At 54.3% G+C, this 25,231-nt stretch overlaps 1 protein-coding gene across 5 annotated transcripts in view; it reads left to right on the top strand.

Moving 5' to 3' along the window:
* Window positions 1–24,649, top strand: part of PCDH1 (protocadherin 1) — a 56,104-nt gene extending 31,455 nt beyond the window's left edge. For 3 of the 5 annotated variants that reach the window (XM_027705077.1, XM_027705076.1, XM_027705075.1), the window contains exon 5: window positions 23,722–24,649. In XM_027705077.1, coding sequence (XP_027560878.1) covers window positions 23,722–24,107 — 386 coding nt within the window. In that variant the 3' untranslated portion in view covers window positions 24,108–24,649. Of the gene's footprint in view, window positions 1–8,419; window positions 9,006–21,774; window positions 21,818–23,721 lie in introns of those variants that run through there. The other 2 variants (XM_027705078.1, XM_027705079.1) reach the window with 2 other exon arrangements.
* Window positions 24,650–25,231: the final 582 nt, after the last annotated feature.

The following is a 25,231-nucleotide window of genomic DNA, read 5'->3' as shown; positions in this document are numbered from 1 at the left end:
GCGGGCCAAGGCTCTGGGGAATCCACCAGCATTAGCCCCAGCTGGTCCTGGGGCTCTGTGGATAATCTGGCAGCGGCAGTTCCAGGGACCTGAGGAGCAGGGTCAGGGTCATGATCCTTTAAGCAGACCCTGGCACCGGGACAGGTGATTTGGGGATTAGCAGGCGCTGGTGGTGTTAGACCAGCTCATCAGAGCAGTGTTTCCCACGCTTTGTCTGCCCAAGGTGTGGCACGTCCGACCCCTCTGTGGCTCCCACAAAACCTTTCCGTCTCGTTTGTCCAGAGAAGGGTCATGCCTTGCTTCCAGCCATGTGGGATCACCATGACCTTTTGGGGACGGTGTCACCATGCCCTTGTCTCAGCTCAAGCAGCAGCAGCCCCTCAAAGAGATCGGATCTTGTGTTTTTGTGAGGCTGGGAAGACTAAGCCATTCTTGACCTTATATTAAACTGAGGAGACGAATTGGATCCCACACACCCTATCTCGTGGCACGAGCGCAAGACTGACACGACTGTGCATTTTCTAGGCTTTCATCTAGTTATAAATATCCAACATAACAGGGCTTCCATTGCTTTCTCCAGGAGATTATCCCTGCAGCCGAACCAATCTGATAAGCAAGTATGCAAGGCTATTTATAGCTTTTCAACTGGAAGACAGATCCATGCCTTTTCTTTGTAGATGGTTCTTCACTTGATTAACACACATATCAGTGTCCTCCTTTTTTGGACCCTTTTTGCTGTGCAGACTGCAGTAAGATGCTGTATTGCAGGGGCTGAGCCAGGTCCTTTTCAGGAGGAATTATGATGTTTCTGATGAAGACTTCTCCAGGATCTTGGCACTCGTGTGCCAGCTCCTCAGCCAGCCCAGGTTTGCCATCCCTGGTATTTTACCTGGCTGCCCACTGTTTCCTCCCCAGCGTTTTGCAGTGCTGTTACCCACCTTGGTGGGGTACTCTGAGCTGGGAACGGAGCTCAGTCTCCCACTTGGCCACCCGTTGCTTTCTCTGGAGACATCTGTTCCCCCTGCACCACAGATTTGCTTTAGCTGGAAGGAGCCTGGGAGTGATTGTGCTCTGCAGAGGATCTGCCCTGCCATAATGCACACAGAGCTTGGATTATGACAGTGCCAGTCGCTCTCCATTGGCGATGGAGAGAATTTAGTAGGATTACAGGACCAATATGTGCAATTTAGGAAACGTTACACAGAGGCTGTTTCCCTCTGCTCCTGTGTGGTCCAGACGTACCCAAGATTATGATATATTGGATGAAGCCTTTCTGATTTGTGTTGTTCAACCCTCAGAACAGGGGCAAACATTTAATCTGTTTTATCCCCGTTATTTAAAGTGGGGACCCCATGCCACTTTTAAATGCATTCTGTAACAACCCCGCTCTGAATATGTAATTAACAGTCATCTCCTGAGCTTTGGCAGTGCACTTAGTGTGGTAGTATCTGTACTTCACAGATGTTAATGAGTTTATCCTCGCAGCTCCCCTCCCAGGGAAGAAACTCCACCGTAGGTGGGGGGGATGAAACAGGAAATTATGTTCTGCATTTTGGAGGTGTCTGCAAGCTCTGGGTGACCCCCAGATGAGCTGGCAGCTCCTCTGTCTGCTCTTTTTGGAAGGTGAGAGCCTTCCCAGCGCTCCAGAGCCACGAGGCAGGTCTCCAGCTGCTCTTGGATGGTGAAGCCAAGGCTGTGCCGGCCGCCTCCAGGCAGCTGCTGACGTAGGAGGCGCGAGCAGCTCGGCTTTGGGACTTCGTGGCAGGGCTGCATGTAAAACCCTCTCATCTGGTTCATAGCCACGGGCTTTTCTGACAAGACCAGCCTTCTCCTCGTGGTCCCCCACCTCCTCTGTACACCTCAGCACAGCCTGAGCAGATGAATTGAGATACCATTTCCCGGCTTTGACTGCTGGGCTTAATAAAACCCCGTCAGTCCGGATTTTTCTTTGTTTCAAGAGAGATTTAGGTTGATGCATTGTGAAGCCAGAGGAGCAGCTTGTCTTACCCCTGCGTGACACTGCCATGAAATTCCACCCTGTGATTTCTGAGCACTCCTTTGGGAATATCCCACTTTGGCAAGCATGTGAGACCCCAGGTGAGCCCTTCCAGTGGTAGGTCCTCTCTGCCTCCAGTTTCACCAGTCTACACTTAAATTCTGCTTCAGCTGCTCTACCTCCCACTTCTTTCCGTGGAGTCCTATGATACTGGTGTGTACTTGTAGATCAACATTCAAGCAAGTCATCAATTAAAGTTCTCTTTGATACACTCGAAAACTGAGTCAACTCCCTCACTGTGAGCAGAGCCAAGGCAAGCTATTTTGGCAGCTGGGTCTCTCTTCCTCTCCTCCCACCCTTCCTCGTGCTCCTCCCAGCCATTGCCATCTGCTCCTGACACCACCACAGACCTGCAGCCCCTTTCCTGGGCAGCAGCAACATCTGGCACATCTTGGGTGTAATGTGCTGCTTTTTGGCAACCCTTGCAAAGGCAGTCTGGGGAGCATTTGTCCTCCTCCTCTTTGCTGCACTTCTGATTATAGTTCAGGTCTTCCGTTCCCTTGTAGCGTTTTTTTTTCTCTGCATGACCATCAGTCTGCCAACAACCTCTTAGCGGTGTGGACGTGTCCAGATGATGGTCCACAGCCCTCCAGCAGCACTCAGTGACATCTGTATCAGGGATAATGTGCCTGCTTGTGTTTGTCTTCCTGGTCTCACGATGCTCATGTGTGTCCATCGCATGCAAACGCGGTGGCTCCTGGCTGGCACTGGGCTGTGTGTGCACCCTGCAGTGCCAGGGAACCATGGAATTGTTTGGGTTGGACATTAAAGATCAGCTAATTCCACCACCCTGCCGTGGGCAAGGACACCTTCCACTAGACCAGACATCCAACCAGGCCTTGGACACTTCCAGGGATCCAGGGGCAGCCACAGCTTCTCTGGGCAATCTGTGCCAGGGCCTGCCCACCCTCCCAGGGATTAATTTCTTCCCATTATCCCGTCTAACCCTGCCCTCTGGCAGTGGGAAGCCATTCCCCCTTGTCCTGTCCCTCCATCCCTTGTCCCCAGTCCCTCTCCAGCTCTCCTGGAGCCCCTTTAGGCCCTGGAAGGGGCTCTCAGGTCTCCCTGGAGCCTTCTCTTCTCTGGGTGAACACCCCCAGCTCTCAGTCCCTTGAGAAGGTGGGTGGCTCAGAGGAGGACTCCCAAACCAACAGTCCCTTCTCCCTGCTCATGGTGAGGATGGATTTGCAGCACTGGGCAGCCACCACCTCCTGTCTCTGCTTAGTGCCAGTCCAGTCATGAGCTTCTTTTTAAGGCTCACACTGTGATTGTTGTTCAGATCCCTCCCAGCCAACAGATGGGACAAAAAAATTACATTCTGCCTCCTTCTCTGGCACAGCGACTTGTCTAGATCTTAAAACCTATTCTTTTTTTTCTACATTATCTTTAAATGTGCCTTTTGTCTTGCAGAAAGAGTTCCAGGCACATGTTCAGTCTGCAGAGCTTTTTTTTCAAATGTACCCTGCAGCGGTTTTGCTTTGTAGCAGAGGGCTGGGAAATGCCTTGGAGTGGGCTCTGTCTGGGATGTGGGATCTGAGCTCCCTGCTGTTCCTGGGCAATGCCAGGGTGCATGGACAGGTTGTCTGGTATCCAGACCTCTTCTATTACTGAAAGATCTCACATTTTGTGGGAGAAAATGGAGGGTATGGCATGGGATGGGATAAAAGCTGCCATCTCTGGAATAAAGCTGGTGTGTGGCTGGCACTGGGCACCAGTCTGCCCTTGCTGACTGAGGGCCAACAGGTCACACATCTGGCCAGCTGAGAACGTCAGGTCTGGCTGGTGCCTGGACTCTTCTCTAGCTAAGACTGTGGTTTTGGGGGGTTTTAACTCATCTTCAGCCCTTTCCTTTTTAACACGTGACTTCAGGGCTGGAATTCCTTGCTGTCGCTGTTTTGTCCCTATTAGCACAACCCTATTAGTGCTGCTCGGGTTTAGGGTATGCACAGTCTCCGTGACCATCTCATCTGCCTCTACAAACCATGGCTGGGTTCCTCAGTGATCTTCAGCTCTACAGGCATCTGCGTTTCTCCATAAGAAATCGGGAGCTTCTCTACTTTCCACCCTTAATGTTGGTTCATCCCCGAAGACAGCTCGTGATTTGCCTAATCACTGCTGAAGAGAGTTGTGGGAAAAAGATTTTTATCACCAGAGACAACATCCAACAGATTGCAAATGGCCATGGATTACACCACCTCGGTTTCAACACCCCATTTCTGCCTGAGCTGTAATTTCCAACTCGTTCTCACCCCATGTCTTTATTTTCCATGGTTTCCAGCAGCTGTGTCTGGGTAAACTCTTATGAAAGAGCTGCTCAGGTCAGAGCAGTTGTGTCACGCCACGTCAACTAGGTCACCTTCCTTAATTGTCCCAAGAATCCCAGGGTAAACAGGGTACAGCTGTTTTTTCCTCCCCGGACTGAGTAACGAGTACATTTCTACCAGCTACAGAGAATGCCTTTAATCCTCTCAAGACCTTCTAAGAAGGATGCTGCTTCCTTCAGACGTTGTCCAAAATAGCTTTAATAATTTATTTGGCAGTGTCTCTCTTGCCTCACAGGATTATGTGGTAGTGCACATATAAGATTGTCCTCAAGTTCTCCAAAGATCCTTTGCAGATCCTGGACATCTTTAGAGGAGTTATTTGAAGAAACCAAATTTCCCTGTTGGACTGTGATTTCTTTTTCCACCCTCTCTGTCCCTGAACTGTGGTTCCATTATGTGATTATGAAAGACCTGGGCAGTGCAGTCATTCTGAGTCAATGCCCAAGAGACAAAAAGCTCCATATTTCAGTAGGAAGGTGCCTTCTCTTGTAGAATATATGGGTCCCTATGGCTGTGTGTGTGCCTCCCGCATTCAAGATTGAATTTTTAGAGTTTTCTGCTACTCCTTGTGATCCTGTGAGCTCTTCCATTCCCTCTTGCTGTCTGTGGCAAGATGATGGAAATGAGTGAATGTCCTCTCCCTTGTTTTATGCCCTTCACATTCTTCCTGCTCTGAACTTACTGGATGGAGAAAATCTGATCGTTTTTCTTAATCTTTGTTCTTTCTTCCATCTGGAAGCCCTACCCAACGTGATCCTCTCCCTGTGCTGCCATGAGGGCACATCTCAGAGGGGTGACCCTGCTTGAAATTTGCTGATTTACAGGGCAGTACTGCAGAGACCACAGGCCTGGAGAACACTGGAGAACAGCTGAAAGCTGCTGACCCCAAACTCACCTCACTCTTTAAAAACACTCTTCCCTCTTCACTAGGCTTGGTCAGCTCCATGGCAAACTTTGAGACTTTTCTTAAAGGAATCAGCTGCAAACAGATTGGAGAGCATCATTTTTTATCTAAGAACTACAAATGAGCTCATGCAGGGATGATGACTCCTGCTGTCCCAGGGAAGGGAGGACTCCCCAAGTCTCCCAGATCAGGGAGACCAAACAGCATCAGGCACCTCTTCCAGTCCAGGGCAGGAACACTTTCCACCACCATTTCACCTCAGCAGACCTGGGGAAGGGTTGTAGCTCTCACCTGGCAGGACATGCCCTCCTGTACCCCAGTGGCATTAAAACAGGGAACTCAGTCCACACGGGACTTGATATTTTACTTTTGCCTGGAAACGGCTGCAAATTCCGATGCAAATGCCCATGCAAACGGTCATGCACAGCTATTCTTATCTCTGGACCAAATCTAAACATCCCTTCTTTGGTATAAAGCCTATTTTCCAAAAATACTTTATGTCATCCTCAAACTATTCATGGCTTCAACTCAAGTTCATTAAACTGTGTTACAGGAAGAAATTTTCCAAATTAGAATCCGCGGTGGGAACAAGAGGGTGGGTCCTTCCCTTGTGCCATGTTGTTCTCCAGAGAGGACATTTCCTCAGAGTGGGGGGTTGGATGAAGCTCTGTCAGACTCTTCTTTTGTGTTTTCTACCACATTTTAGAATATGCACTTGAACAGGCCTTGAGCCCCAGTGTCCCACCTTTGGACAGGTGCTCCATGTGATATCCATTGGGAAGAGCCAGGAATGGGAATTATGAGCCTTTCTGTTGATGAGCCACAGCACCCCCCCCCCATATGTTTTGGTAGCAGAAGTGCCAAAAGAGGCAGGTCCCCTCCTCTCTGTCCTGGTTTGCTCATCCCTGTGCCCTGTTGTGCCAACACAGCTGCCTGGCCAGCTGGACCGGGGAGCTGAGCAGGCTGAAGTTTTTGCTGGATCACTTTTTTTTCTTTTTTTGGCCATATTACTCTTCAGGCAGAGCAGTTTTCCTAACCTGGCTGCTCCGTGGCTCCACAAAGCGCTGAACTGGCAGGAGCAGGGATTTTGCAGGAGCTGAGGTCGACGTTCGGGTTTCGAACACGTCTAAACCAGAAAAAGCGACCAAGTGTAAAAGCAACAGACAACCAGGATCCCTCAGCAGCCCCAGACTATTTGTTGTTTTCAAAGACCTGCTTCCTTAGAAAGCTCCTTTTGAAGTAATTTGACGTGCCATTTCCAGCTCCTGTGTGATCTACCGCAGTTATTTCCCCCTTTATCTGCCTCCAAATGCTCCTGGATGTCTCTATAAACCTGCCTGGCAGTGCCTCTGCCCATGTAAGGGGACCTGCATTAGTGGGGGATTTAAACTTAATGCCAGAGAAGCTTACAAAGTCTCCCATTTGAGCTTCTTGAGGACTTCACACTGCATTTTCTTTCTCATAAAAATAGCATGTGTCTGAGTTTGAAGGATCGGTCAGATCCCTCACATGGAAAATCCCTCTCATCGGCATGAGATAGAGGATAAGGGATTCATCCCTGTCCCCAGTGAAATCAATGGGAGCTTTGCTATTGAGACAGGTCAAGTGTCAGTCTCAGTTGTTCGCTCTTCCCCAGGATTTTATCCTTTGTGCTCTCACTATTAAAGAATCTCTCTTCCTGTCTCCTTCCCACAAGCTCTCATCCATCCTGATTTGAAGTCACCTCCATTAAGTGCCTGTAACGCCGGCGCTTTGCTTTGCTGGCGGAGAGGACACTCCATAAATCTCACATTAGTCATGGCATGTGGAGAGCGATCCCAGGGATAGGCTGCTTTGACTCAGAGGTTACCAAACCGTATCAGCCCCTGCATTTGCCTCTCCTTTCAGAGAGAGCTGAGTGTCCCCAGCAGGAACCAGGGCTCATTTCGTGTGAGCTGATGCAGCCACAGGGACGGGGCCGGCACAACAGCGGCGTGGGCAGGACACGTGGTGGGCAGGTCCTTCTTCCCTGGGCTTCCTTTCCAGCACCTCTGTCTGGTCTGAGCAGGACAAGGATCTTTCCCCCCAGAAATGGGGGAAATCTATGTGCTTTCCCAGGACAGGTCTCGGGAACATACAGTGACAAGTTGTCCCTGTATGTTGTTACTGGGACCCAGTGGGATGGAGAAGGGGCTGTGCCTTTGCACTGGGTACAAGGCTTCCCAAATAATCTCTGTGGTGCACTTCAGCCTGGTGGAAAAGGAGGGCTGCACCTCACTGGTGGAAGCAAGGGACAGCCCAGGGGCTGATGGAGACTTAGTGGGGGCTCCTTCCACTGCTATGTCATGAAAACCAAACAGCCACATCTTGTTCTTGGGCTTGGAGGCCAAGAACAGGGAAAGGTCCCTCCACAGTGCTCACCTCCAGGTTGTGCCAGGGCTCTTTTCTGGCAGGGAGCTGCTCTGAAGGGTGAAAGCAGATTAACATCAAAATGAGCCAGACAATGAGGACAGTGCTCGTGGTGGGTCTTGGAGATGCTCAGATTTACACTTGTGACCCTTACTCCAGTGTAAAACTGGCATTACCATGTTAAAATAACGTTAAAATAATTTCACTTTTAAACTAATTTGGGGTAAACTGGTAGAAAGGCTGTGAGTCAGGAAAAAATCAGCTCAGATGGCCCACGTGTGAGATGTGTGCCTCTGTTGTAGTCTGTGCTCTGTACTTATTCAGATATAAAAGGTAAAATGTTCTTACGTGGATGACCATGAACCCTCTGTACCAGAAACAATGGGAGAGGCTGGGGAAGGGATCCAGCAGAGAAGGGATCCAGGATGCTGGAGGACAGGGACTCAGGTCCAGAGGAAGGAGCAGCAGTTCTCCCTCGGTTGTGGCTGGTTTAGAACAACCTTATTTTGAAGTGGAGAAACAGGGAGGCAGCGAGAGAAAGGAGGAGAGGGTTAGGATCTGATATTTGTTCAGGGATGTGTCAGAACGGCATGTCGAGTTGTTTTATAGCTGCTGAGGAAAGAGAAGATGGAGTAGGGAATGTAAAATGACAGAGAGTGAGTAGATGTGATATTTGCCTGATGTATTTTGCTGGTAATTAGTGTAATGCCAATTAGACATAAGTAATCTTTTTTTTTTCTTCTTCAGCTGTATAAATTATTGCTTGAAAATATGCCAACTAAAACCAAGATATTAAACTTTGAGTGATATGGAGATCTCTGTTCCTTGAGGATCTCTAGATGAAATTACCCAGACAACAGGGATCTTGACAAAGGCAAGACTTATTATATCTAGAAAGAAAATGAATAAAAGCAAAAGGAATTGTGTATTCCATGTCTAGCATCTTGCTGCTTATTAACCACACAGGAAGGGGCCCCCACAGAGATGCAGCTACATCAGTGAGAGAAAGCAAATATCTTGCCTTTCCTGCAAACAATGCGGCTTCCAGGCTATTGTTCCCCCTATCAGCTTCCTCAGCAGCCAGATCCTGAACCCTTCCCGTGTTCAGGCAGTTCCCTGCTGCAGGTAAACCCTGCCACCCACCCACACACATCCCATTTTTCATCCCCCAAGCCCTGTTTTCTCTCTGTGCTCACCCACATCGTGAGGCACAGGGCTGGTGTTGTTCTGCCTCTCGCTCCCCGGGGACATAAACCTCTTTAATGATGATGAACAGCTTCCTTCAAAGGGTCAATTGCCGATCCCGCACCTCTCAAATCACGCTTCCCTCCGAGCTCTCTCCCTGTCCAGCTCTGGGCTGCTCTTTCCGACAGGTACAGGCTGCTCTGCCTGATGCTGCACACGTATTGCTGGTACCAACCCCTCCCTTGTGGGAAAGAATCGCTCGAAAAACGACGCCCTTGGACCGATTCTGGACATTTTCACGTGTCTCTCTTGGACCGTGAAATCAAAATCTCCTTGTGATCATCCTGCTGCCCCCCTCGTGCTGTGCTTTGGGGGTGGCAGAGCTGGCAAACCCCGTCTGGCAACCTGCCTCTGATGGGGGGTGCTGATGGATCCCGGTTGTCCCGCCCGGATCTCAGGCACTGGGATTAATCCTCACTCGCTCTTTAAAGTGTGTTTTATTCATCTGGCGCCTTTAGGACAGCCTCTGGCAGGTCTCCCTCGAGTGGTGCAAACTTTATTGCATCTAACCTCCAGCAGCCTGTAAACTGCAGCACCCAGGGGCAGCTGGAGGTTGATATTCCCTATCGGAAGTGATTATCTGTCTTTTTCCCACTTTCCCACAAGAGCATCTTTCTGCCACCCTAATAACAAACATAAGGCAGAGCAATATTCATCAGGATCTGGGGTTTTTTTCCCAAATAACTTGTGTGCCTCCATTCCTAAACCTCCCCATGTCCCCGTTTTCTCCTTTCCCCAGCTGCATTGGTGTTGATGCCTCCTGATTTTCAGGAGGAGGTGACTTCTCCCCAACCCTGGCCATCAGAGCAGCAGATCCTTTCAGTGCCTGGGTGGGAATGGTGCCAGAAGCATGGCAAGTGGTCCGATTCAGGAATGTTAACCACCTGGGTTGATTCCTTGGCACGTCTTTTGGCTGCACCACAGGAGGATCTGACCAGTGCATATGCTGCCTCTGCCACGTGCCAGCCACAGAATCTCTCCCCGTTTTGCTTCCACTGCAGATTTTCAGCCTGTGACTGAGTCTGTGGGCGTTTGAGGCGTCAATAATGAGCATTTTCAGCTGGGTTTGTGGCACGTCTCCTCACTGCAGAGAAAGGGGCTGGGCAGTTCAGGGGTTCAGGCTCTCCTGCGTTGGCTGCTCCTGATCTTTGAGCAATCAGCAGTCAGACATCCTCGTTTGGTGTCGGATCATTCCTCCCAAGTTTCCTGACTGTATCCCTGGTCTAATGCTCACAAAACTGCTGTATGTTGGATTTCATGTGTGTTTGGTTCCCTGGGGGCTGGCTGGGGTGTCCGGGGCTGTGTGTCCACCCTCCATCAGCAGACAGGCATTTCCCTCTCAGGGCAGCCCAGGAGCATCAGCCCTGGATTTAGTGCCCATCCCCTGATCCTTCAAACAGCCACCATGAATTCGGGCAGGGGTCTGACCTCTTCCTCCTCAGTGTCTGCATTATGGCTCAGGCAACCAGCACGTTCCTGCAGTCAGAACAGGCTGTAAAAGAGCTGAAATGACATGTGAGTGTGCTCACTTCACTCCCGAGCAGCCCAGGAAAGATCCATGGGAAGAAAACAAAGCATCCACATGCAAATCCATACTGTCATTTCCTCTCCCAGTTTCCTTGGGGTTTGGCTTGACTCTCTTCCAAGGGCTCTTCCTTCTGCCTGCTCTGCTTCTCTCTGAGTGGTCTGGGTTTCCTTTGTTTCCAGGTGCCCTTGTTGAGGGGAGCCCTTTTCATAAACTTGTGATTTCTTTTGTCAGTTAAACACCTACGTGACTTCAAAGGCCTGGAGCAGAGCTTTGCTGTGTGGCTGCCGGCCCCCCTGCATGAACAATTTCCCCCCATCCATTGTCCTGCCAGGGAAAGATTATTAAATTGTTGATGGAGCCTAACAATGGTTTTGTTCAAAGGCAGACATGCGTATGCCGGCTCTTTTCTCCTTGACACAAGAGCTTTAGTACGGGGAACAATGAAAGGCAGCCACCAAGGAGCGAACACAGAGAGGGCTCATAAAGCCACACCAGTAGTCCCCAGTCCCTGTGCACACGAACTGGTGCTCCTTGCAGTTCGCTCCTTGGCTGTGCGTGTGGCTGCCTGGCTGTAGGTGAGGTGAGAGAACTGGCCTCGCTGAAAATGAACTAAAAATAGTTAAAATATAGTGTGTTAATACGTGCTTATGCGATTAGGGCACGAGGAGGATTGAGGAACTAGCAGGTGGTGGGAGGTGATCACCCTTTCCATAGAATCACAGAATCATTAAGGTTGGTAAACCTCTAATATCATCAAGTCCAACCGTTCCCCAGCACTGCCAAGGCCACCACTAACCCCTGTCCCCAAGTGCCACACCCACATGGCTTTTAAATCCCTCCAGGATGACTCCACCAGTGCCCTGGGCAGCCTGTGCCAGGGCTTGACAACCTTTTCCGTGAAAAAAATTTTCCCTGATGTCCAACCTGAACCTTCCCTGGCACAACTTGAAGCCATTTCCTCTCATCCTGTCCCTTATTCTCTGGGAGCAGAGCCCAACTTCCCCCCCCCCCCCCCAGCTTTCCCCTCCTGTCAGGGAGAAGAGAAGGTCCCCCCTGAGCCTCTTTTCTCCAGGCTGAGCCCCCCCAGCTCCCTCAGGAGACTCGTGCTCCCGGTTCCAGGAGCAGGGCAGGGCTGTGCAGTGCTGGCACGAGGCTGAACCACGGCTCTGTTCCTCCTGCTCTGAGCGTGCCAAGCACTCACACACATCTCCCAGCCAGGCTGTGCCTTCGGAGCAGCCCTGGGAACCTGCAAGGAGAATCATTCCGTAGGCTCTGCAGCCTCGGGCTGCCTGACATTTTGTATTGTACAGGCTTACTTTCGATTGCTTATCACTGCAGCTGATTTCCAGCACTAAAGCTTCAATTTTCCATGCTGGGTTTCCCTCAGGTTGATTTCTTTTTCTGTTTTTCTTAAGTTTTAGCAGAGCTGTTCCAGCTGGTTTCTGAGAACAAGACATGCTGCCTGAGCCCTGCTAACAAACTGATTATGAGAATTTCTTTTCAAGACCCATTAGCTTAACCATGCTTTGGAAGAGAGGTGTGGAATTTGGCATGGAAGCTCTCAGTATCAGTTGGGGGTTGCTTGCCCCAAAATGACTGAGCCTTTCATTGATTGTATTCCAGCACCATTCCCTGGGGAGCTGTGCCCACACACCCTTGTGTGGCCTTCAAGCAACAGCATTTCCAGGGTTTATGCATCAGGGGAATCATCAGGGGAACGGATTCCTACTGACAGGGAGTAGGTTTAGATTAGATGTTAGGAAAAAATTGTTCCCTGTGAGGGTGGGGAGGCCCTGGCACAGGTTGCCCAGAGAAGCTGTGGCTGCCCCTGGATCCCTGGAAGTGTCCAAGGCCAGGTTGGACGGGGCTTGGAGCACCCTGGGCTGGTGGGAGGTGTCCCTGCCCATGGCAGGAGGGTTGGAACAAGATGATCTCTCAGGTTCCTTCCAAGCCAAACCGTTCTGTGATTCTATGATCCATGTCCTTCTTTGGAGACCTGGTGCAAGACTTTGCTGCTGTTGCTTGATGGACATCCCTCCTGGTTCTTGATGACCATCCATCCTGTTGCTTGGTGGCATCCCTCCTGGATGTGCCCCTTCCCCAGGACTCTAGGGGTGCCCAATTTTCTTTGGTAACAGCAAAGAAAATTCTTTTCTGGTACAGCATGACATGGGTTGCCCTTTTCCTCTGGGAGGGTCGAGCATGGCTTGCTCTGCCACAGGGGCTTGTAGCTCGCACGGGCTCTGGTGTCAGGGTGCTCCTGAGGGTGCCTTGCTGGGAGCAGTGATGTGATTGTTTGAGCAGTGTGTGCCCAGACGGGCAAGAAGGCCACGGACACCTGGTTTATATCAAAAATAGTGTGATCAGCAGGACCAGGGCAGGGACTGCCCCTGTGCTGGCACTGCTGAGGCCCCTCCAGGGCTGTGCCCAGTTCTGGGCCCTCGTGGAAGAGAGACATGGAGGGGCTGGAGCGTGTGCAGGGAAGGGAACAGAGCTGGGAAGGGGCTGGAGCAGCAGGAGCAGCTGAGGGAGCTGGGGGGGCTCAGCCTGGAGAAAAGGAGGCTCAGGGGGGACCTTCTGGCTCTGCAACCCCCTGACAGGAGGGGGGAGCCGGGGGGGGTCGGGCTCTGCTCCCAGGGAACAAGGGACAGGAGGAGAGGGAACGGCCTCCAGCTGTGCCAGGGGAGGGTCAGGTTGGACATCAGGAGGAATTTCTTCATGGAAAGGGTGGTCAGGCCTTGGAATGGGCTGCCCAGGGAGGTGTTGGAGTCCCTGGAGGTGTTCAAGGAATGGGATGTGGCACTCAGTGCTCTGGGCTGGAGGACAAGGTGGGGAATGGTCAATGGCTGAACTCAGTGACCTTGGAGGTCTTTTCCAACCTCAATGATTCTGTGAATTTTTGGTTCTGTGGGAAACCTGCTTTGGGGCAGGTTTGGGGTCCAGGGTCCTGTTCCTGCTGGGAGATGGAGCCAACCTGTAGTGCCTCCCAGCCAAGGCAGCTTCCTTGGCTCACTCCCAGGCTGGCACTGTGGAATTCCACCTGGAGCTCAGAGGACCCCATGTGTCTCCCCCCCCCCACAGCACCAGGGCTGGCAACCTGGGGTCCCTCTGGCCTCCCAGTCCCTGGGCTGCCAACACAGAGGGACTCTTTCTTTGTCTTCTTCTCCCTTTTATTGTCCTTCCTGGGGCCTGTTCTCTGCCCTTCTGCTCCTTCCCTGGCGAGCTGGCAGAGGCTGCCTCAAGCTCCAGTGCCCTCCGTGATTAGCTGCTGCCAGGAAGGGAAGCACGACTGCAGCTTTAATTAAATGATAAGGGCAGAGCCCCGGAAGTGGGGAGATAAGTGCAGTGGTGTCTGCCACCACACTTGCCCAGGCTCTTTCTAATTAGCTTTGAGAAGCTCTAGAGAGCAGGAGGGAGGCTGGGTGGAGCGGTGGGCTGCAGCACACGGAGAGTGCTGTGGTCATCCCAAGGGATGGGGGGCTGCAGTTCCCCTGGAAGCGTGTGTGGGATGTAGGCTGGAGGGGATCCCTCCATGTGCTCCCCCGAGCCCTGGATCCTGAGCAGGGGGGAGAGGTCAGGGAGGGTTAGACCCAGCCTTTCACAGGCTCAGGCACAAGGCAGAGCTCAAGGATTAGGTGCCCAGGTTCCTTCTGTAAGAAGCATTTGCTGCTCTAACACACCCCATGGGTGTGGGGTGAGTGTCCCCAGCCCCGGGAGCAGGGACAGGAGTGCAGGGCACAATTCTGCCATGGGTCACATCCCCAGTCCCCTCCGGAACCACAGTGTGTCTCAGTGATGCTCTGAGAGGGGGGGACTTGGGGAAGTGGGGTAAGAGGAGCACTGTATGTCACCAACCCATAATGACATGGACCAGGAGCTCTCCAGGACCTGGTGCCACAGGGTGGCACAACCTGTCCCTCACCCAGATGCAGCTGGAGAGTCTGGAGGGCTGGGTGAGGGCACCTCTGCTGTGGGACCGTGTCACTGGGTCAGGGAGTGGCCAGAGCTCTCAGTGGCACAGGTGACACTCTCCCCAGTGGCCTGGCCCCTTCTGACCACCCCCTTCCCATCAGCTGGCAGCACACTGGCACCCTGAGCATGCCAGGGAGCCCTGGGTTGGGCATTCCTGTGTCCCCAGGGAGCCTCTGGCTGGAGAGCAGGACAGGTCATCCCCACAGAGCCAGGCTGGGACCCCCACCGGGAGGAATCCTGAGCACTGGAGGCATCCATCAGCTAAGGTGAAGTGGGGATGGGGAAGGAGCAATTGTGGAGGTATTTGGGCAGCAGGAATGCGCATACAAGGCATGCATGAGCTGGCAGCCCCCGGGGAGAGCAGGTGCTGCTGCTCCCTGATGGCATTTACATAACCATCATTAGCTCTTGTGAGAGAGGCTCAAAAGCCCTCTGTGTGCTCCCACCTGTCCCTTTTCCACGGGCAGGGCTGGAAGAAGGGCAGCTCCACAGACTCCTAGTCAGGACCTTTGTGTGCTCTTAAAGGTCCCACAGGAGTTGTTACTCGCCTGGGCTGGATGTTGCAGCAGCAAACAGTGAGGAGGGAGATGGTTTGGTTACTGCACACTTTGGTTTGTGGGTCTCCTCGACCTTTCTGGTGGCTGTTTGTGCAACGTCTGTTGTCGGTCATGATTGACCAGAGAGTTTGGATATAAGGATTTAATTTTGGAGCTGGATTTCTTCATTTTATTTGTGAGTGAAGAGGATTGCCCAGCAATGCTTATCACCCGGTTTCAGTTGCTGGAAGTTTTAACTGCAAGGACCCAATTTTTCACAGTGGACATGTGCCACATACCAAATATTTTGAAAGGTGCCAGTGAAATCTGCCCAGGTATTTCACTTCCAAAAGGAGGTAGGAAAGGAAATTGCCAGTTTTTCCTCATTAGGAAAACAACCCCCCTCACCTCCAGCCCTTTCTTTAGAGGAGCAATTTTCTGTGATCTCTTGACCTTTTCTTTGTACCTTCCCCAATTTCTGCAGCCTCTGGGGCAGAGTCTCACTGAGAAAGCATCTTCTTCCTGAAAAGCCTGTTATATCTCCAGGTGGTTCTGTCCCCTCCGTGGGAGGCACAAAGTGTGGGAGGCACAAAGGGACCCCGAGGAAAGTATTTCCCACCAGAGTGTAACTCTGGTCTGCCTCATGAAGCAGGCTTCCATGAAGTGAATTAAGACTGCATGGACAATCCTAATTTTGGCATTTCCTAACCTTTGAACCCTGTAATCCTATTAAGGTACTTCTTAACATAATTATTCAGTAGTTTAATGTAATAATTCTGCTTTTTATAGTCCAGTGAAGGTTGAAGACCCACTGTGGCAGGGCAGAAGATCATGTAAGTGGCACCACAAGCCCAAAATCTGTTATAGGAGGATTGAATTTGTTTTGCTGGGTATCACAGGGATTGCAGTGAAGCCGGAGGGCAGGTGGGGATTTTGGGAGCCCTGTGGGTACCGCAGTGTGTTGCTGAGCCCTGTGAGCCCTTCCTGATCCCTGCAGGGACACGGTCAGTGTCCAGAAACATCCATCTGAGAGCTCTGCCTCCCGTTGCTGTGGCGATGTGGCCGCTGTCACACAGCCGCCTGTGGTGTAACTGCAGCAGGGAGGTGGTTCCTGACGCTCCAGCTCCGGCAAACACGGGAAGAACACGTCCCCTGGGAGCCCGGGCTCAGGCCCTGCTGCCGACAGAGCGCTCCAGCACTACCTGTGCCGGTGCTGCCGAGGCTGGTGGGTGCATCTGTCCACATTCATTACGTGCTGGTTCTGCTGGGATACCCTTGGCAGGAGCTGGGAAGTCGTTTGCCGCGGAGCTGCAGCTCGTGTGAGTGTTGTAATACACTCCAGAGGCCACGGTTTGATCCGTGTGCGCATCTGGGGGCTGACAGGCCATTAACTCCGGAGCAAGCTGTCTGTGCCAGAGTGTAGCTACTATTGTTTAGCAAGAGGGGAGAGATGCTCAGTGCTGTAGGGTCTGGGGGAGATGGCTCTGTGTGTTATATCTCATGACTTCAGCGCCAAGGAGGGATCCATCTGCGTGCTGGCACCAGCCTGAGGATGCCTCAGTATTTATTGGGAGAGTGGGTGTTGCTCGTTATTGCCCCGGGAGCTGTAGGTGTGGCGTGGAGCTGCAGTCACCACCTTTCTGGGCAGTGGCAGGTCGGTCTCTGGTACCAGGAGCCATCTGTCTGCGCGCTGTAGTGACGGTGGTAAGTTTGGAAAGCCATCTGTCTGGGTGTTGTAGTGCTAGAATTGGTCCCCGAAGCCGTCTGTCTGGGTGTTGTAGTGCTAGGAATGGTCCTGCAAACCGTCTGCCTGGGGGGGGGGGATGATGTGAGCTCAGACTGGGAAAAACAGGGGCTGACGTGGACTGCAGGGAGCTCTCTGCCTGTGCTTTCAGCTCCCGGACGTTTCTGTGCTCATTGATCTCTGGAGCATTGCTGTGGGAATGGGCAGCACTCCAGCAGCCTCCCCCAGGGCCTGGAAAGTGGGATTGGTGTTGTGCTCCTGCTGCTCTGGAGGCAGAGAGCTCTGGGCACATCCACGTGGGAGGTGGGAATCTGGAGGCAGAGATGGGCTGAGGAGCTGTGGGAGGCACCCTGTGTCCAAAGGGTGTCCAGCCGTGTCCGGGGGGCATCAGGGAGGGGATTGTCCTGCTCTGCTCTGCCCTGGGGCAACATTGGGGCAGTCTGGGGGGACACAATGTCAGAAAGATTTAAAGCTGTTAGAGGGGGACATGAGGATGGTAAAGCATCTGGAGGGGCCAAAGAGGAGTGGCTGAGGTCACTTGGCTTGTTCAGCTGGAGGAGACTGAGGTCAGACCTCACCAGGATCTGCAGCTCCTCATGAGGGGCAGCTCCATCTCTGCTCTGGGGGGACCAGGGACAGCAGCCAGGGAATGGCTGGAGCTGTGTCAGGGCAGGCTCAGGTTGGATCTCAGGCAAAGGTTCTTCCCCCAGAGGCTGGTTGGGCACTGCCCAGGCTCCCCAGGGCAGTGGGCACAGCCCCAAGGCTGCCAGAGCTCCAGGAGGGTTTGGACAACTCTGTCAGGGACAGGGTGGGATTGTTGGGGTGTCCTGGGCAGGGTTAAGAGTTGTACTTGAGGACCTTTGGGGACCCTTCCAACTCAGGATACTCTATGATTTCCTGCTGGGATAACACACTGGCTGTGCCCAGATCATCTGGGGACCCTGAAGGAGGTGTCTGAGCTTTGCAAAGGAGGTCATGGCCCCACACCCCCTCCAGCACAGCCTCCCTCTCCCGACAGCACTTGAAAGGGGAAGATGTGTTCGGAAGGAGCCACTGGGATCCTGTTCCCCAGAGGAAGCTGAGCCAGGTGGGGATGGGCTGGTGAGCATCTCCTGGTGCCGAGGTCGGGGGGGCTCCTCCAGGCTACTGGGTCTGGCACGGAGAGGGGTAAATAAAGGGGTGGGATAATGCAGAACATTTATTCCAGCAGTGTCGGGATGCACAGGCATGAAGGACAGAATGGAATAGGATAAAATAGAGTAGGATAAGATTAGGATGGGATAGGATAGGATAGGATAGCATTGGATAAGGTAGGATAGGATAGGATAGGATAGGGTAGGATAGGATAGGATAGGGTAGGATAGGATAGGATAGGATAGGGTAGGGTAGGATAGGGTAGGGTAGGATAGGGTAGGGTAGGGTGGGGTAGGGTAGGGTAGGATAGCAATGGGGCTGCTGGTGTAAGGAAATGGGATGTTGGGACACACTATCCAGCCTCGGGGTGTAGTGAGGAGGGAGCAGAGCAGCAGCAGTGGTGCCTGGAGGAAGCAGCTCGGCAGGGGAGTGGTATCTGGAGGGAGCAGCGCTGTAAAACATGGCACCTGGAGGAAATGGCAGCAGTGCCTGCAGGGCACACAGCAGCGGGGGGAGGCAATACCTGGAGGGAGCAGCAGCTCAGAACGTGGCACCTGGAGCAGGTGGCACCGTGGGGGAGCAGCACCTGTAGGCAACAGCGCCCGGGGGGGAACGGCGCTTCCCGGGAATGCGCCGCGGGGGGAATGGCACCCGTGGGGAGCAGCACCACGGGAGAGGGGTACCTCGGGTGGGTGCGCCGTGGGGGACAGCACCCGTGGGGGACACCTGTGGGGAGTGGCGCTGCGGGGGAGTGGCACCTGTAGGGAACGTTGGCACCGGAGAATGGGATCCGTCAGCAGTGGGGCCTGTGGGGAGCGGCGCTCCAGGAGCCTGGAGGGAGCCATGGCACCGGAGAACAGGGAGTAGGGACACTGGGAAGGGGAGTAGGGAGTGGTGCCCGCTCCCAGGAGCTGTGCTGTGGAAAGGGAGTGGTTGGAAAGGGCAGCATCAGGGAGGCTGTTCCCATGGCACGGGGAGGGAGGACAGTGCTGCTGGGGTGTGATGTTGGGGGGGCACCACCGTAGGGGATGGCCCGGGGTGGTCTGCAGAGCCCTGAGGGCTCTGAGTGGGAGAAGGGGTGTTTCCAGGTGTCCACAGCAGGACAATGAGGTGGCAAAGCTGCCTCCACTGGAAACACTGCATCCTTCCCTGGCTGAAAGATAGACCTTTGAAAGGGACACCTTGGACACTTGAAAGGGACACCTCGCACCTCAGTTTGTGCTCTGGGCCACCCTCCATCCCTCTACCTGCCAGGGTAGCAGAGGTACAGGGCTTTTGGGCTCTGCTTTTGGGGTAGCTGGTTAAAATGAGTGGCTGGTGTTCTCCCCAGGTAGGGAAGGTGAGACTCTCTGATCTAACGCTTTGGGAAAACATCCTGCTTTGCCTCTCAGCTGCTCTCCCCACACTCATATCCCCCATTTCTCCATGCCACCAAACCTCTCCAGTCCCTCCTAGCATGCTGTGCTTCCCTCCTCCTCCTCTCTCCAGGCTTCTCTGCATCCTCTGCTTTGCTCTGCTCTGTCACAGCCCCACTGCCTCCCCTCCCAGAGCTGCTCCACCACATTCCCTCACCTGCAAGGTCTGGCCTCCTGTGCTGCATCAATCCTGCTCCCCCAGACAGTGCTGATGTCTGAAGACAAGGGAGAACCAAACCAGGCTGTGGATGGTTGCAGATGGTGGCATAAAAACTGTGCTTGGGGCTGGCTCTCAGCCTCTGCTTGAAGCCACCTGGCTTGGAGTGGGCAAGGGAACCTCTGCAGGGCTCCTGCAGGAGAGGGAAGTGCCTGCTTTTGTCTCATCCCTCACAGTGCTCCAGAGCACTGCTGCAATCCCCCACGAAGAGCAATAATGTCACCAGAGGAGCCCTTGCAAACGGCTGCAACAGGATGTGTTCCTGCCCTGGGAGGGGATAGAGAGAGAGGAATAATTAGCAGCAGCACCAATATGTGCCTCTTCCCGGAGGAACCAGCCTGGCACAGTCTCCTTCACAAAGAGCAGAGGTGCCCTGGATGGCAGGAGGTGGGAACAGCCATGAGAGCAGCGCCATGGCTCCAGACAGCCTCCCCTCCTCCAGCCAGAGAGAGAGGGCCCAGGGTGCATCCTGGTGTAAAACCCCAGCCGTGCCCCCTTTTCCTCTGCAAAAATCAAGGGTATCCCACTTTTCCTACCCTGGATTCATCCCTAAGCAATGTGCTGAGGAGAGCACCGGGAGGCACCTGACAAGGGGATGGATGCCAGAGCAGTGCAAAGCTGTAGGAAGGGGGCAGCCAGAAGGCTGTGAGGATGCCCAGCCAATCCCACGGCCCTCCTGGCTGGGGATTGCAGCCTTCTGACTTGGAATGAGGATAACACAGGATGGGCCAGCCCTGGGAGCCGGCAAAGCTCAGGAAAACACGGCGGCTGCACAGGCACAGCTTCGCTCTGAACAGCCAGGATGCTGTGATGCTGGAGAGGGCACGGCCATCCTCTTCATCACCTGGGAACTTTGACAGATTTCAGGGGTTCGGAGGCACAAAACTGCATTTCTGGGGTGGAGAAGGGGTCTGAAATCCCGAGTACCCTTTGTAGGGTGATGTGGACACCTCACCACGCCACAGGGCATCCAAGGTCAGCACTTTGTGGGCAAAATTTCCACCGGAGAAAGATTGCTGCCTGTGTGCGGTGGCACATCAGAGTCTGAGCCACCAGCATGTGCTGAGAATTAGGCCTTAGGGTCGTGTTTGCCCTAAATCACAGCTATTCAGGAATTACACCCTGCCCCGTTCCCGGGCTCTCAAAGCAGAGCTCATGGCACATAATACTCCCTCCAGCAGCTCCAGTGCCAACATCCCACTGCAAACGAGGGGACAATGCTGGAAAAAGGCTTTAGTGCCAGCAACAGACAATGGGAAAACCAGAATAAAAGCCCCTGAACACAGCGTTCCTGCTTGATCCTGCCATTTCCAAGCTGCCGCTGGCACGAGGAAATCGCCAGGGCTTTGTTCGCTGCAGAGGTGGGTTTTATTTCAGTCCTGCCAGTCCCTTCTGTGGGCTCAGCAAAGCACCTTGTGCCAGAGGAAGAAGGGATGGCACCCATCCACTGCCTGCCCTTGGAGCCCAAGGCATTTCTGGAAGAGGAAATGATGTCCAGTAGGAAAGCTGGTGAGAAAGAGATGGCAATATTTCCTCTTGGACAGAAGTGGAAAACGACGTAACACGACCTCAAACTGACCAAGATGTTGTGTTGTCCTGAGAGGAAGACCTGATGGATCATCCTGGGCTCGGGCTCTGTTCTCTGCTTTGACTTGCACAGAGCAGAGATGAAAACCAAGCTGTCGTGCCTCTGGTGTCATCTCTTGCTTTCCAGCTGCAGCTGGGAGAGAGAACCGAGGCGGCTCTGCGGGAAATAGGACACTTGGTCGGTGGCCAGCCCCGAGGATGACCCCACAGACATGCCCTGCCAAGCTCTGCTCTCGTGCTGCCCCGTGCCTGTGCCTTGTCCCCTGTGATGCTTTGAGCTCCTGCTTTTGTCCCCGCAGTGTGAGCGTGGCTGTGCTCGTTGGTGGTGTGTGAGCGTGCTGGCACGTCCCGCCGGGCTGTGTCCGTGCCTCTGTGTTGTGCTGGGATGCACAGCCCCTCTGCACGCCTGTACCTGGGCTGCCACGAGCCAGGTGGCTCCAAGCTCTGCCTCAGGATCACGTGTGAGGCCAGTGGGCTCCGGGAAGGCTTGGGATAAGGCTGGAGAAACTAGTGAGCGATGAGCAGCGGTGGCCCAGCAGCCTCAGGGAGGCTGTAGCAGGACCAGGAGAGGCCAAGGGACTCCTGAAGGCAGTGGGGACCAGGGGGATGCTCTGGGACTCGGGCTGGCAGAGGGTCAGGGGTCCAGGAGGATCCTGTGGGGGGGTGTGGAGGTGGGGGCTGTGCACTGATGTGACCCTCTCGTCCTTTTTCTGCTCCTCATTAGAGTCCCCTGAGCGGAGCAGGCTGTGAAGGGGGTCTGCGCTGAGGTATGTCCCTATGGCTTCTGCCAGGATATCACAGCTTCCGTGTGTGCCAGGGGATGGGATACAGGAGGTGGCTCCCAGCATGGGGGCCAGAGCCCCTGCAGGAACCAGGGGAAACATCTGGGGTGCCTCAGCCCCCAGAGGAGCTGAGAATTTGGGATGCAGTCACTGGGGGCTGTTTTAGGGCAAGATATGCTCACACCCTGGTTTGCTGCTAACTTTGCCCCTTCTTCCATTCCCGTGTCACTCGTAACCCTTGTCAAGCATTCCCAGCATTGTGTGGAGCCTTCTCCTGCAGAGTCCTTCCCTGAATCCTGGGGTTGCCTGTGTGTGAAAGCTGTGCCAGGGTGACTGCACTGTCCCCCACTTCTCTTCATGGGGACATCTGTGTCTGAGGGTCCCAAACTGGAGGCAGGAGGGAGTGTTGATGAGGGCAGAACCCCCAGCATGGTGCTCTGGTTTCCTTCTTCCCAGGGCTGAGGCAGTGCCACTGGGTCTTTTTTTTTAGGAGAAGGGAACTGCGTGTACCAGTGTGTGTCTGGTGGGAAGGGGGATGCCCTGTGTGCCTCAGGTCCCAGAGCTCCTCAGCAGCTCCCTCTGTCAGTCTTTATCAGTGAGGTAGTGAACTCCTGGGTGGAGAGATGGAGAGGACTTCTGGGAACCACAAGGGACATCTACAAGTCTCAAGGTCACGAACAGCCCCCCCTCTCACTCCAGCATCAGCACCAGGCTTGATCTGCCCACAGGTGGTTGTGGCAGCAGGCAGTGATGTGTCCCAGGCAGCAGCAGGGCACTGTGTTGTGTCCCAAACTGGGGGAGAAGTCAAGGAATGGCTTCTGTCTGGCATGGCTCTTGGAGGGACACACTTCTGGATGGAAATGCCAAGTTTTGGCTTCTGAAAACTTGTGGCATGTGTCAAGGACACATGGCCAAGGCTCGAGAAGACCTTGTAGTGCCTGGGCTGGGGGGGTGGCTGGTATGTGAGGGCACCAGACCGTGGGCTGGTGTAACTGGTGGTCAGCGTCCTGTGTGTGCCAGGAGCAGGGAGCTACTGGTGCCCTCACATACCAGGCTCCCCCAGGGGCAGGTGTTTGGTGCACAGAGAGACTTGGGGACAGGGTCTCACAGCATGTCCAGCCTCTCTGGGGGGGGACATGGGTTTGCCCACGTGTGCTTTGCTGCGCTCAGGGATTTCAGACTCCGCAGGAGACCAGAAGATGCCTGAGGACTTTTGGCCGGGATTGTGGCTCCTGCTGATGGGTGCCTGGGGAGGCTGGCAGGTGGCCTGCCATTACTGATGCCAGCAGGGCAGGGCTGCCCAAGGATCCTGCTCAGGAAACACGGTTGTGCCTCGGGGTGGTGAAGAGCTGGGCTGTGTTTAGGGCAGTTCCGTCTTTGCACGGTGAAGCCATTGGTGGTGCCCAAAGGTGCTGGACCAAGGGAGTTCTTGGAGCCTTGCAGGGTCCAGGTGGTGCCCACAGCTGTGGGATCACAGGTCTGGGGGCAGCGTGTCCCCTGCTGTGCCAATCCAGGCTGTGGAGCACCTCCTGTGCCATCCTTGCCTCCAAGGGGGTGGGCTTGGTGAGCTCTGCCCTGCGCTCTGCCCCCCACTTCTCTGCATGGACCTGCTGCAGGGTGGTCCTTTGTCCAGGGGGAGCTGGGGCTGTCACCTTGGATGGGAGCCTTGGGTTCCCCTCCCAGCTCTGCTTTGCTCCTGGGCTGTCCATGGGCCCAGCTCCGTGGGTGTCTGTGGGTCCAGCTCCGTGGGTGTCTGTGGGTCCAGCCGTTCCCTCCCACCGCTGGAGGGTGAGGGCAGGACGGAGACCCCCAGTCTGTGCTGCTCATCCCTGTGCCCCGTCCCGGCACCCCGGGGGTGTGTAACGATGCTCTCCCTTCCCTCCCCGCAGATCTCCGGCCTCTGCCCGATGTAGCCATGACTGGGACCTGCACCCGGGAGTGCACGGAGTTCGGCCACTCCGACACCTGCTGGATGCCCGGCCAGTCCTCCCCCAGCCGCAGGCCCAAGAACGCCCTCAAACTCTCCACTTTTGTGCCTTACCAAGACAGAGGGAGTCAAGAGCAAGTCGGGAATGGCAGCCCCAGACTCTCAGAAGAGCGCAGCACCAAAATGGCCAACCTCCGCCTGCTCCCCACGTACAGTGCCTTCTCCAATAGTAGCCATGAGCCCTGCAAGGACTCTCCCATGGAGGAAATTCCTCTCACCCAGACCTCGGACTTCCAGCCAGCCACCACCCCCTCGGCGCAGACCACCAAGAGGGAGATCTACCTGTGAGGCTGGGCGTGAGGGGCAGGGAGCAGCCGCGCTTCTGAGGCCAGTGCCCAGAGGAACGTTTTAAACCTTCGATGCTTTATGGCTCCGGCCGGTCCTCCAGGCAGTGGGCTCTGCGGAGAGCAGGGCGGGGCGAGGCAGGGATGCGAGGAGCGCCTTTTTAACCCGCTGTTTCCCGGGGCTGGGGGTGGGTGGGAAGGCTGAAAAGCATCTGAAACCCGATTCCCGAGCACTTGCGGGTGCATGTCTCCGAACTGCTGCGTCGCCGGGGAGGGCTGGGCAGGCTCCTGGTGCGGAGGGCACGGCTGGGGAGAAGGGCTTACGTACCAAAGGTCCACGCAGAGCTGGTGGAGTTCCTGGGGCATAGGACGAGGGGTGTCCCCGCACACGGGGAGCGAGCTGCCTGTCTCTTTGCTGTAGACTCCTGTAAATACTTAGGAATGACATTCAAGTCCTGCCTGATCGAAACTTTTTATTGTCCTTGAAACAAAAAAAAAGACGTTTAAACAAAAACAAACAAACAAACAAAACACACATAAAAAAAAGAGGAAAAGCAAAACAAAAACAAAAAAAAAAAAAGGAAAAAGAAAAACCACAGGGAGCAAGTTCCAGCTTGGAATGGTTTGCTGCGTGGAAGAGCCCCTGGGAACGCAGCGTCCGGCCCGCACTCATGTTCTATATTGTAAATAGAGATGTGACCAGTCCCTGAAACAACAGCTGGGGAGCTGGAGGAGAGGGGCAGCATCCCTGCTGGACTGTAGGGACTTTGCTATTTTTCAGCCTGGATCTCTTTCTGAACGTTGTCACTGTGCCCACAAGCTGCAGGGTCCCTAGGGACTGCCCGGTGCCATAGGTGGGGTCTGCTTTTGGGGGGTGGGGGGTTCCCTGGTGGGGGGTTCCCTGGCGCCTGGCGGGTGGAGGAGGGATGGGGAAGCCCCCAGTGAAGGGACCGGCTGGGTCCGGGGAGGGGATGTCCCAGTGCAGGGACCGGCTGGGTCCGGAGAAGCCCTCAGTCCCACTCTGCTGGCAGGGAGGTCGTCACCGGCTGTGGTGTCTCAGCCCATCCCCTCGTGCCTCCTCGGGGCAGGGGATGCCCGTGAGGCGGCTGTGCCATGCCCTGGACCTCC

Source organism: Neopelma chrysocephalum, unplaced genomic scaffold (genome assembly GCF_003984885.1).
Source record: "Neopelma chrysocephalum unplaced genomic scaffold, ASM398488v2 Primary Assembly neopelma1_319, whole genome shotgun sequence".
Classification (NCBI taxonomy): domain Eukaryota; kingdom Metazoa; phylum Chordata; class Aves; order Passeriformes; family Pipridae; genus Neopelma; species Neopelma chrysocephalum.
Note: the sequence above shows the minus strand (reverse complement) of the source record. Positions and strands in the feature narration are given on the sequence as shown.